The 12,902-nt window shown below is 35.5% G+C and overlaps 1 protein-coding gene across 2 annotated transcripts in view; it reads left to right on the top strand.

Annotated features, from left to right (window-relative positions):
• Positions 1-297: 297 nt before the first annotated feature.
• The window catches only part of prom (prominin), a 65,260-nt gene continuing 52,655 nt past the window's right edge, over positions 298-12,902 (top strand). For both annotated transcript variants that reach the window (XM_068393218.1, XM_068393217.1), the window contains exon 1: positions 298-1,280. In XM_068393218.1, coding sequence (XP_068249319.1) covers positions 359-1,280 — 922 coding nt within the window. In that variant the 5' untranslated portion in view covers positions 298-358. The remainder of the gene's footprint in view (positions 1,281-12,902) is intronic.

Below are 12,902 nucleotides of genomic sequence, written 5' to 3'. Positions count from 1 at the left end.
GGATAGAACGATTATGGATTAAAGTTAATCACCGACGTTAGTGTATAATTACTATCATATGACGAGATATTATAACGCGACAGTAATTAGACAGTTCCCTTTCCATCACTTCTGACAGAACTGTTTTCCCGCAAATTCCCGGTGTTCTCCTGCTGCTGCATTATCCACTAGCGGTGGCGTTGGGAATTATTCCGAATTAGAAGCCCCCACTCTCCCCTAATGTAAGGCCAACTCACATGACCTCCTCCTTTTCAGCGGCACCTGAAGACTGTCAAGATTCAGTACGTGGTTGACGCCGGTGAGAGATACACATTACACACTTTTCTCCGCCCATTTGACCGGCTTCAGTGAAGGAGTAATGTTTCTTTCCGCGACGTGGCTATGGAAGTTCTGGGTTTGGACTTTGGTGGTGACTTCGTTGTTTTCCCGCGGCAGATCGTTTTCAGAGTGGCAGGGAGACGTGGTTCCTGATTGCCTGGAAACACATTCCTGTCAAGACGACAATGATGGGTCCGAGTCGCCCTCGGTCACCAAGAGCTCGCACCAAACTACTATTCGTGATTTGCGTGTTGGAGATGGGTCGCAAATGCCGATTGATAATGAGAAAAGCTTCCAAAGTGATTCTACTATTGAAAGCTACACAGAACCCGATGCCGAGATTTTCCTTACAGAAGAGAATAGTAAGGAGGAAAGGGATCTTACAACTTCAACAGTAGATCCACGAGAAACACTACAAAAACCAAGTGACCTCAAGGACTCGGGCGTACAGACAACACCCATCCCATTGGGGCCTGAAGAAAACATGTCTGGAACTCATTCAGAAAATAGAACCACTGACCAAGAAGTTGCGGTTCTCTCCATAGGAAGAACCAACGATGCAGTCAGAAACGCACAAAGGAAATACTCCTGGAGTGCAAAATTTCTTCCTCCGCAGGGGCCCCACGCACATCCACTCCGGAGAGACGAATTCTCCGAAGCAACCACGCAGCAACCGCACCTGTCTCGAATTGGGACGATGGAACCGAAACTCACGAGGAAGCCTTACCCTGTGGTCACTGTCACGAGCCGCGTATTATCATCCGGTAGGAATCGGAATGAAGGGAAGACACCAGAGATCGAGAAGAGTCCTTTGTCAAGAGACCCTCAGATCAGAAACATCGAGTTCGAGCCCGTGCCCGAAGGAGACCTCTATCGCACGGATACAACCCATGCCAAACCGACCATCTTGGCTTGGGCAGGGGCATTCGTCTCTCTTCTCCAGCCTTCGCATTTCCCTTACGGTAAGATCACTTTGATAGTATGGCTTGACGTTGATGGGATTTGCTTGATATACAGGGATGCATCGAGACATGGGAGGGTGTTGACAGCCGATAATATGATCGTCACTGGAAATGTGATGAGGTTGAGGTAAAACTTAGGAGAGAGAGAGAGAGAGAGAGAGAGAGAGAGAGAGAGAGAGAGAGAGAGAGAGAGAGATTTCCGAAGTAACAGAGGGAGGTGGCACGATTGCCAAGGTTTTAATCGTTAGTAGAGAGAGAGAGAGAGAGAGAGAGAGAGAGAGAGAGAGAGAGAGAGAGAGAGAGAGAGAGAGAGAGAGAGAGAGAGAGAGAGCATTGTGAATTTGATGACAGATCAGTGCTTAAATCATCTGGTTGACTTCGTTTCTTAAGGCGAGAAGAAAAGATTCTAGTTAAGGCTATATAAGAAAGGTTCAGTCTGCTTGAGAGGCGAGTCACTAAGAAATAATGTCCAACACGAAATAAAATCAACATACAAAAAAAAAAAATATTGAAGAATTTTGGTCTTACTCAAAGACCCCCTATACTATTTTGAGCACATACAGACAGTCAGTTCGCAGAAATATTTGGCCTTGCCTACCAATGCAATTAGTACTGCTACTTCCACTATGGTTTCAATGATTACTGATGCTCAGGGTGTGAGAACAACTCATATCTTTCAGATTTCCACATCAACGCCACAGCCCTCTTGACTCAGGTGCCAGAAACATCTGTTCTGGGTCTTGTCTGACCAATGTTTTATTTTGCACTGATAGATGTCACAATTCACGCAATATTGTCTTTCTCAAAAAGAAAGGTTAGCTGAATCCCCAAGATATTTTTCTACCACATTGTAATATTTCAATAGTTTATCTTAATCCTGTATATTTTCAACCCATAGGCTTGACTATAAAACATTTTAGCCATTAATTTTCATTCTAAAAAATTTCAATACTGATACTGTACATTTCAATCAAAAACCTTAATCTTTCTAAATTTCAACCTATGCCATCTTAAATAATTTCTATCCTTGACCTTGATTTCGTTTTTAACTGAAGTCAATACAGTTTCGTAGAACACTCGTGAGTCCTCAGGGCTACAATTTGCTTAAATTTGGTTAGAGAAGTTGATTAAATTACAGGAGTTAGTATTAATATGACACTTGATAATGCGAACTAACTTTTATGCACACATGTTTAATAAATTCTAAGAAAGCTTATAAAGGATCGAAGGGGAGAGATTAGCATATAAAAAAAGCCAATAGGTAGGCCTTATCAGCATTGAATAAATTTGATGCTGTTAGGGAAACTGAAAATATTTCAATGATGTCAAAACACAAAATCTCAGATAAAGAAAATTTCAATGAAATTACTGGAAGAGCTATGAAATAAAACCAGTTACAACATTCTGCAAATGAAAATACAATAATGAAATACAATAATGATGCAATTAAATCATACATACAGTAATTTTAAATATTATATGAATTTCCCTTGAAATTCTGGGAAAAGGAATAAATAATTTCCATTCGTCTCCACTGAGCTTCGAACAGAGGTCCGTAGAAGAGAGATTAACTCTTCATCCACTATGCCAAGAGGAAGTAGGTTTCTAACTAAGGATATCTGAGAGAGAGAGAGAGAGAGAGAGAGAGAGAGAGAGAGAGAGAGAGAGAGAGAGAGAGAGAGAGACTTTGGCACTGAAAGTTCGTATCAAGTAAAAGAGGAGTAAACTAAAATATCAAGGTCTGGCTTGTATGAATATTTATTTTACAAAAAATTGTACAAAATTTTCTAGCAAATCTTCCAAAATATCAAGAAGAAGAAGAAGAAGAACAGGGAAGTGTAAAAAGTTAAAAGATGAAGACCGAACATTCGGCAGTAAAGAAATTGACTGATTGATGTGGATTTCCTTGGCACCGAGGTAAATTCAACGTAGCCGTAATAAACTTATTATGGTAGTCTAACTGGTAATAGAAGAAGGCTAGAATGAGAGAGGGTGGGAGAAAATGATCTTAGGTTTTTATTAAAGAATTGCCCTAATGAGATCAGTGGTGAGGAAGCACCAATAATCGATGAGGGGGAAAGAGGAAACCTAAGGAGGGAGAACGGGAGGATGTGTGTGTGTGTGTGTGTGTGTGTGTGTGTGTGTATGGTGGGGAAGGTGTGTGTTTAGTGACAGGAAAACAGAGTGATGGGATCTTAACGTAAAAAAAAAAAAAAAAAAAAAAAAAAAAAAACCTTACTTTTCGAATGCTTTCTCGTCTTGTTTCCCTAATGTTTGATATACTTATTAATATAAAAGATGCTTTATGCAGTATGTTTTCCATGTGACAGCTTTAAAGTTCCCTGCAAATCTTTTGGGATGAGGTTGCTGGACCCACATCATTCTACACCCTTGTTGAAAACAAGTGAGCAGACCTTTTACAGGATATCGTCAGTCACTCATGCCTTGTAATTGATAAACACACAGACAAACACACATTCGTAATATTATATATATATATATATATATATATATATATATATATATATATATATATATATATATATATATATATGTGTGTGTGTGTGTGTGTGTGTGTGTGTGTGTGTTTGTCTGTGCGTTTATCAATTACAAGGCAGGGAGAGAAGATAATGGATTGACAAGCTAAGAAAATTTGCGGGTATGGACTGGCATAGAAAGACCATAAGCAGAGGAGAGTGAAAAGACATGTCTGAGATCTTTGTCCTACAGTGGAATAGTAACGGATCTATATATATATATATATATATATATATATATATATATATATATATATATATATATATATATATATATATATATATATACATACATACATATATATATATATATATATATATATATATATATATATATATATATATATATATATATATATATATATATATATATATATATATATATATGTGTGTGTGTGTGTGTGTGTGTGTGTGTGTGTGTGTGTGTTTGTCTGTGCGTTTATCAATTACAAGGCAGGGAGAGAAGATAATGGATTGACAAGCTAAGAAAATTTGCGGGTATGGACTGGCATAGAAAGACCATAAGCAGAGGAGAGTGAAAAGACATGTCTGAGATCTTTGTCCTACAGTGGAATAGTAACGGATCTATATATATATATATATATATATATATATATATATATATATATATATATATATATATATATATATATATATATATATATACATACATACATACATATATATATATATATATATATATATATATATATATATATATATATATATATATATATATATATATATATATATATACACACTATAGTCAATTTCTTTTAGCGATGCAGATTTGCACCGACTCGCAGCGGTGCCTTTTTGGCTCGGAAAAATTTCCTGATCGCTGATTGGTTGGACGAGATAATTCTAACCAATCAGCGATCAGGAAACTTTTCCGAGCTAAAAGGGCACCGCTGCGAGTCTGTGCAAATCTGTACGTGACTCGTCACAAATTACGGCTGAATATTTAGAAAGATATGCACACGCAACCCACACATATTAATCTCTCCCTAATACCTTCCCTTTCCTAACTACCTCTCATCGGGGTATGACTATTCCTCTCCCCTTATCCGAGGGACGGGGAGAGACAGAGTAGTCATACGCTTGGCAATGCCGCTCAGTCTGACAGGATATATATATATATATATATATATATATATATATATATATATATATATATATATATATATATATATATATATATAATCTCCCCAACGCCTATTGACGCAAAGGGCCTCGGTTAGATTTCGCCAGTCGCCTCTATCTTGAGATTTTAATTCAATACTTATCCATTCATCAACCCCTACTTCGTGCTTCAGTCCTCAGCCATATAGGCCTGGGTTTTCCAACTCTACTAGTGCCTCGTTGGTGCCCCGCTAAAGTTTTAGTGAACCAATCTCTCTTTGGGAGTACGAAGAGCATGCCCAAACCATTTCCATCTGCCCCTCACCATGATCTCATCCACATATGGCACTCGAGTAATCTCTCTTATAGTTTCATTTCTAATCCTGATATGTAATTTAACTCCCAATATCCCTCTGAGAGTTTTGTTCTCAAATCTACTAAATCTATTGGAGATTGTTTCATTGTCATACCATGACTCATGTCCTTAGAGTAACACCGATCCCACTAAACAGATATATATATATATATATATATATATATATATATATATATATATATATATATATATATATATATATATATATATATGTGTGTGTGTGTGTGTGTGTAAATACAATTTAAATAGTATATATACATTACATCTATTATACATTAAATTAACTGTATTGATTTCTATTTAAATATACACCTTAAATATAAGTAAAATAAGAAATACCAAGCTATAAACAAAACAAATTATGCAATACGTTAGTATAATGTTGTTATCGGATAATTTTCCCTTTATACCAAACCTCTTAATAGGGTAAAACTTGCATGGAACAATAACACCATTTGATAAGAAACTACAAAACAAAAATGCCTGAGAGTACTAATGCATTTCAGACTTCAGTGACTCAAAGTTCGAAACCGGCGGCCGAAGAAGCCTTTGCAATGCTAAACGTCGTCTAACATGACCGCTTAGGCTTTCCAACCTCTCTCTCTCTCTCTCTCTCTCTCTCTCTCTCTCTCTCTCTCTCTCTCTCTCTCTCTCTCTCTCTCTCTCTCTATGAGAAATGGAGTGTCAGTGAAATGGAAGAAAACAAATAACACTCAGTAGAGGGTCGCCGTTTAAGACAAATGTGAAAGGAGAGAGAGAGAGAGAGAGAGAGAGAGAGAGAGAGAGAGAGAGAGAGAGAGAGAGAGAGAGAGAGTCATACACTGAAGTGAAACGTCAACTGCTAATCTGAGGATCAACTTTTCTTTTTTACATTGCAATTAGTACACGTCTTTCGAAAAATCCTATTCCCTTGTAAGTCTTCCCCCAGAGGGAAAACTGAAACTCCGTCGGTTAGGATGTGGACTCGTCTGGTATTTTTGTCGCCAGTAGTACGATAATACCTGATCTTTCGACTCGTGTGTTCAACGAGACACACTAAACAATCACAAACCGGGACATAGCGAAAACACTAATAACTGACAAAAGAATGATCAGAAAATGAAAACAGCAGTACTATGCCTTAAAACAATGACTTTAGTGTATTCTGGGTCAGGAATATTTGAAGTAGAAGCTGTTTTATAGATAGCTATAAACAAGGATTTCACAAACGTGTGAGTTCGTTATGTGAAACAGCATGCATAAGCTAACCAATTCAAAGCACAGGACATAAGCAATCACTTTCTCTAGTTTTTGTTACCCCATATCATTGTATTTTATGAGTCGTATATATGTGTCAGTTATCAAGCAGGCAACAATTTCTAATAAACGTTCCTTACTCTGAAAATCGGAAATTTATTTGTGATACATTTCAGACATAAAAAGTTAATATTCATAGTACATCGATTCCTCTTCTATTGTGATAATTTTGATAAAACTTGAAATAAATCATAAAAGATGGTTCTGATGACATGAATATATAGAAGTATACAAAAGTATCAGAAATTACATAGCTCTGTGTAGGTGAAAAGGTATCTTGGGAGTAATCATTATGTTTATTAAAAGAGAAATTACTTTACCCCCCAAAATAATACTGCAAAAAAGGAATAGTACTGAATATTTGCTAATGAATCTATTGCACTAAACTGAGTAGAACCATTTGACTCTAACCTTTTCATCAAGAATAATTCCACTTAGTCCACTAAACTTCTCTGTAACACATTTGTGAGCATTTTCCCCTAATGCCATACCTGTAATTCAAAAATATAATCTCATCTTTTGCTTTCGGTTACAATATAGATTTGTAAAGCAGTTCCGGTTGCTAAGAAAGTAGAAACTTTACAAATGGCATAAAGAAATTGTTGAGACAACAATACGGCTTTCTAAGTATAAAAAAAAAAAAAAAAAAAAAAAAAAAAAAAAAAAAAAAAAAAACCTCCAACAGAACACTTTTCAGAATCCTGTGAAGCTTTTAAATATATGGCGTGGAATAAGCGAAATGGCATTATCACCCGATACAGAGAAAATGATTATAGTGAAAACGCAATAGCCTTACAATCGCATGAACGTCAGATGAAGTCCCGCCTTGACCCATGAGTTTACGCTGTTTACAGGGTAAGTTACTGCTGTGGTTAGGAACCACTTTGGGGGAACGGGCCCTTGTCTGGCTGAAGTTCTGATGATCATCTTTCCAGAGGAAATTTGAACTGAAACCTTTAACTTTTATCACTATTCCAACTGCAATTTTTGAAAAAAAAAGAAAAAAAAAAAAAAGAAAAAAAAAAAAAAACCACACACACACACACACATACACACACACACACACACACACACACACAATTGCCTCCCCAGGAACTTCATGTGTCTCGAATATTGGACAATCGATAAAATCAGATTTTTTTTTTTTTTTTTTTTTTTTTTTTTTCAAAAGACGTGATCTCTGCATTACTTTTGCGTAAGATACTTTTTCAATCAAATCTGTATGCAACCCTTATGCACGAATGGCAAATGCATTACTTTACCTTTTGTCACGGTTTGTAATTCTATTCTTTTGACAACACATGCATTCGTGCAAGGTATATGGTACAGTTGGAAAAAAAAATTCCTAGCACACCTCGCTCTGATGAATTGCACCTTGTCACAGCGTTACTACGCGGCGAGTAACCAAGCAGAGTGTAGGGAAGAGATGGCTGAGGTGGTGGGCGGGGCTACACACACACTCGCAGCGCAGTAACGATATGAGAGGTTGCATTTTCTCAAAGTGAGGTGTGCCAGGAATTCCGGTATCCAACTGTACCTCATATCAGAAGCAACACGTCATCTGGCGAACTTTGAATTTTGCACAACGTAGCCATACGATTGAGGTCTCCAGATTTCTGTGAAGGAAATTTTCGCAACAGATTTCTGTGAAGGAAATTTTCGCAACAGATTTCTGTGAAGGAGATTTTCGCAACAGATTTCTGTGAAGGAAATTTTCGCAACTAATCTATTATGTCTTGTAATTAAAGCAAATTCTTTGAGATGTCACCTGTTCCAACGTTTCCATGTTTTTTTTTTTTTTTCATCGAGTAGTTCAGATATAACAAACTTTTAGAATTAAAATGTATCAAATAAGGAATTTACTGTGAGTTAAGATGTATGTAACCTTACTATTATTTATGTAGCATCAAAAACATTGTAACTATATCTGTAAAATCTGTCTTGAGCTAATAAAAAAAAGTAGTTCATCATCTGCTAACGGTACTCCAGGAAAATATCCAAGTCATTTCCTTGCTACAAGATCATAATTCTTCTTTAGAGTGTATAATCTCCTTCAGAAAAATCCCCTTTTCTGGTTTTTTTATATTATTGCCTTCCGTTCTGCAGATCTGTTTTTCTCATTATTATTATTATTATTACTATCCAAGCTACAACCCTAGTTGGAAAAGCAAGATGCTATAAGCCCAGGGGCTCCAACAGGGAAAAATAGCCCAGAGGAAAGGAAATAAGGAAATAAATAAATGAAGAGAACAAATTAACAATAAATCATTCTAAAAACAGTAACAACGTCAAAAACAGACATGTCATATATAAACTATTAATAGCATCAAAAACAAATATGTCATAAATAAACTATAAAAGACTCATGTCCGCCTGGTCAACAAAAAAAGCATCTCCTAAGGAAGAGACTTCCTGGGGTTGAATATTATTTTCTATTTCAGATACATGACAGACCCCATCGCTGCTCCTGTCCGACTTAAAATCCTTCACTCCTCTCCCAGTCTCTTCTACGTAATGGGACTTGCTGCTATAACTACTTTCTCTCTGACTGACAGACTCTGTCTGTTAACCTTTCATTTCGTGGACCTAAAGAGGAGTCTCTCCCCCGGGTCACTTCCCTCACTTACACGCCAGTCGCTAGAAATCCCTCCTTAAAGTAAAATATCCTCTCCTTTTGTATGTTTCCAGCAACTCTTTAGAAATCACCCTTGCCTTTATAACATTGCTGTATCAGCCTCCTCTGGGAGGCCACCCTTTAGAAAGATAATTCTCTTACGGGCTGCCTAAAGCGCAAGAGCCCGTGTCATGCTACAGGCATGGCAATCTGCACGAACGAACGAAAAGTTTTTTTTTTTTTAGTGAAAATATTTTCTTTCATTTCGGGTTTTCATTGTAAGGGATCTGGAGTATTCTAAACATAAGACGACCAGAAAACAGCATAAAGTAGACAGCCCCACAAAACTAAAAAGTCTTTGTTTCTTAACTAAAAGGAGGTTTTGAAGAAGAATGCTACTTCATTCAAATCACAAACAGTTAGTGCACAAAGGAAGTTCGAAACCATATTAAGCAGTATATTTGGCATTCTTGATATATATATATATATATATATATATATATATATATATATATATATATATATATATATATATATATATACTGTATATATATTTATGTATATGTATATGTATATACATATATATATATATATATATAAATATATATATATATATATATATATATATATATATATATATATATATATATATATATATATTTATATATATATATATATAAATATACACACACATATATATATATATACATATATATATATATATATATATACATGTATATATATATATATATATATATATATATATATATATATATATATATATATATACACATATATACATATATAAACACATTACGATATACAATACTACAATGCCACTTCCAACTAAACCAAAATAAACAACAGGCAATTAGAGGAAGTGACCCCATGGTTTTTTAAAAGTAGATTAATTAAATACAGCAATGACGTCTTATCTATTCATGAGGTATATCATTCACCGTATATCCGAGCGCACCTGTAGAAGTAAACCCTCTTTTCCTAACCATTTAGGGAAATGGGTTTATTCGGATTAGTCTATAATCTGTTTAACGAGGCGTCGTTGTGCCTTCGTCAGCAACTGCAGTAGAGTAAACAAAAGGGGGATCTTCTCAAAGGGAGAGAGAGAGAGAGAGAGAGAGAGAGAGAGAGAGAGAGAGAGAGACCTTGTTCAAAGGGATGTATTTGACGAATCTAAACAGCTTTCAGTCAAAGCATTAAAGTTTGTCCGACGTTTGATGGTTAAAAAAAAAAATTACCCATAAAGGCGTAGTTAGTAAATTTTGTAGAAATGGGCTTATGCAGTCATATACAAATGTATATATATATATATATATATATATATATATATATATATATATATATATATATATATATATATATATATATATATATGCACCGACTAGTCAGAAAATTTCACACTGCTATCCGTGTGGACACCTCAGTACTATGTATGTAATCGACAGTTAGGTTTGCTTAAGGGAAAATGGGTGTTACAGACTAATACACACACAAACAAATTCACTCTTACACCTTCTAAAATCATAACAGACACCTCACACGACTCGAACTGTCGACCTAACCGCGCCAGGACTCCTCGCTGCTGGTAAGAAGGACGCTGGTGACTGGTACAACACATGAATTTCCGCTACCGAGATCTAAGCGATTTTAGGCAGGGTAACCGATAGGGACTACGATCTATTCCAAAGTCAAAGTAAAATCCTTTAAAAAAAAAAAAAAAGGCAACCATGCTTACCCCATACAAAAAAAAAAAAAAAAAAAAAAAAAAAAAAAAAAACACGTTAGTAATAGCATAAGTATCTAGTGCGTTCTCTTTCTCTTATATATATATATATATATATATATATATATATATATATATATATATATATATATATATATATATATATATATATACATATATAATATATATACATATATATATATATATATATATATATATATATATATATATATATATATATATATATATATATATATAAGAGAAATAGTGAGAGAACGCACTAAACACTACTTCAATTAATATGTATGTGTGTGCTTGAGTATTCCTGTTTTGTACGAGTAGGCAGTAATCTTTTGCTAGCTCCATCAACAATGTTTGTTCGTTAGTCAAGTCTGTATTTAGTTTTATGTTGTATGTTCAAAGTGGTTAATGCTACTGCTGTATGTTACAATCTAGTCTTGGGTAGTGCCATAGCTTCTGTACCATGGTCTTCCACTGTGTTGGGTTAGAGTTCTCTTGCTTGAGGGTACACTCAGGCATACTATTCTATCCAATTTTTCTTCCTCTTGTTTTGTTAAAATTTTTATAGGAAATATTTATTTTAATGTTGTTACTGTTCTTAAAATATTTTATATTTCCTTTTCTCACTGGGCTATTTTCCCTGTTGGGGCCCCTGGGATTATAGCATCCTCCTTTTCCAACTAGGGTTGTAGCTTGGCAATTAACAACAATAATAATAATAATAATATCACTTTTTTTCTTAATTTTGAGTGTAAATCGAGGCCAAACAAACAAACCTCTCCATCACACGGAAAGAAAAATGGCTTCGTATCCCACAAATAGAGTTAAATCTTGTTTAAGATACTTTTCACAAAATGAGGTGAACGGGAGAAAAGCTGAGATAACCTATAGAATTATCCAACGCTTAATGACATAATAACCCGGGAAGTCACTGGTAGAAAACGTGACCTTTTCTGGAACTAGGGAAAAAAAGGGGCAGAGAAGGGTTTCTCACACTTGGTGGGTTTCTGTGTACACATTTCCCTATAAATTATCATAAGGGATTATCAATCAGTCATAAATATGTAGGGCCCGTAACACTTTCATCTTTACAGTTGCCCCCCCCCCCACCCTTATCCTAGCGAAATTCTACTACTAAAACCGATAACTTACTTTAATCATAAGTGAAAATATGCCATCAAGCCTCTTACCTTAACACTGGGTAGAATCTTAGCTGCTGGGATCGATGTTTTGGTATCACTGTCTTTGCCATTAACCTAGATAAGGTGTCTGGCAGAGATTTTATAGACCTATAAGGCTTCGTTGATATCCAATAATCGAAGACCAATCTCTCTCTTCGCATCAAACTTATCAGATTAATTCTTCGGCCATAAACACTAGGGTGGTGTGCTCAAGACTGCTGCCTTCCTTATAAGGGCCCATGTTTTTCTACTGTAGTTTCCCAGGAGAGACTACCATTCTGTAAATAAAATAAAGAGTTATTCACACATATAAAATTAAACATACGTAATAAGGGTAGAAGAGACTCTTTAGCTGTGGTAAGCAGCTCTTCTAGGAGAAGGACACTCCAAAATCAAACCACTGTTCTCTAGTCTTGGGTAGTGCCATAGCCTCTGTACCATGGCCTTTCACTGTCTTGGGTTAGAGTTCTCTTGCTTGAGGGTACACTCGAGCACACTCTCCTATCTTATTTCTCTTCCTCTTGTTTTGTTAAAGTTTTTATAGTTTATATAGGAGTTATTTATTGTTGTTACTCTTCTTAGAATATTTTATTTTCCTTTTTTCCTTTCCGCACTGAGCTATTTTCCCTGTTGGAGCCCCTGGGCTTATAGCATACTGCTTTTCCAACTAGGGTTGTAGCTTAGTAAGTAATAATAATAATAATAATAGTACGAATGTAATGTAAACCCGTATT

This window comes from Palaemon carinicauda, chromosome 19, assembly GCF_036898095.1.
Source record: "Palaemon carinicauda isolate YSFRI2023 chromosome 19, ASM3689809v2, whole genome shotgun sequence".
Classification (NCBI taxonomy): Eukaryota; Metazoa; Arthropoda; class Malacostraca; order Decapoda; family Palaemonidae; genus Palaemon; species Palaemon carinicauda.
The sequence above is the reverse complement of the archived record's forward strand: the minus strand, read 5'-3'. Positions and strand labels throughout refer to the sequence as shown.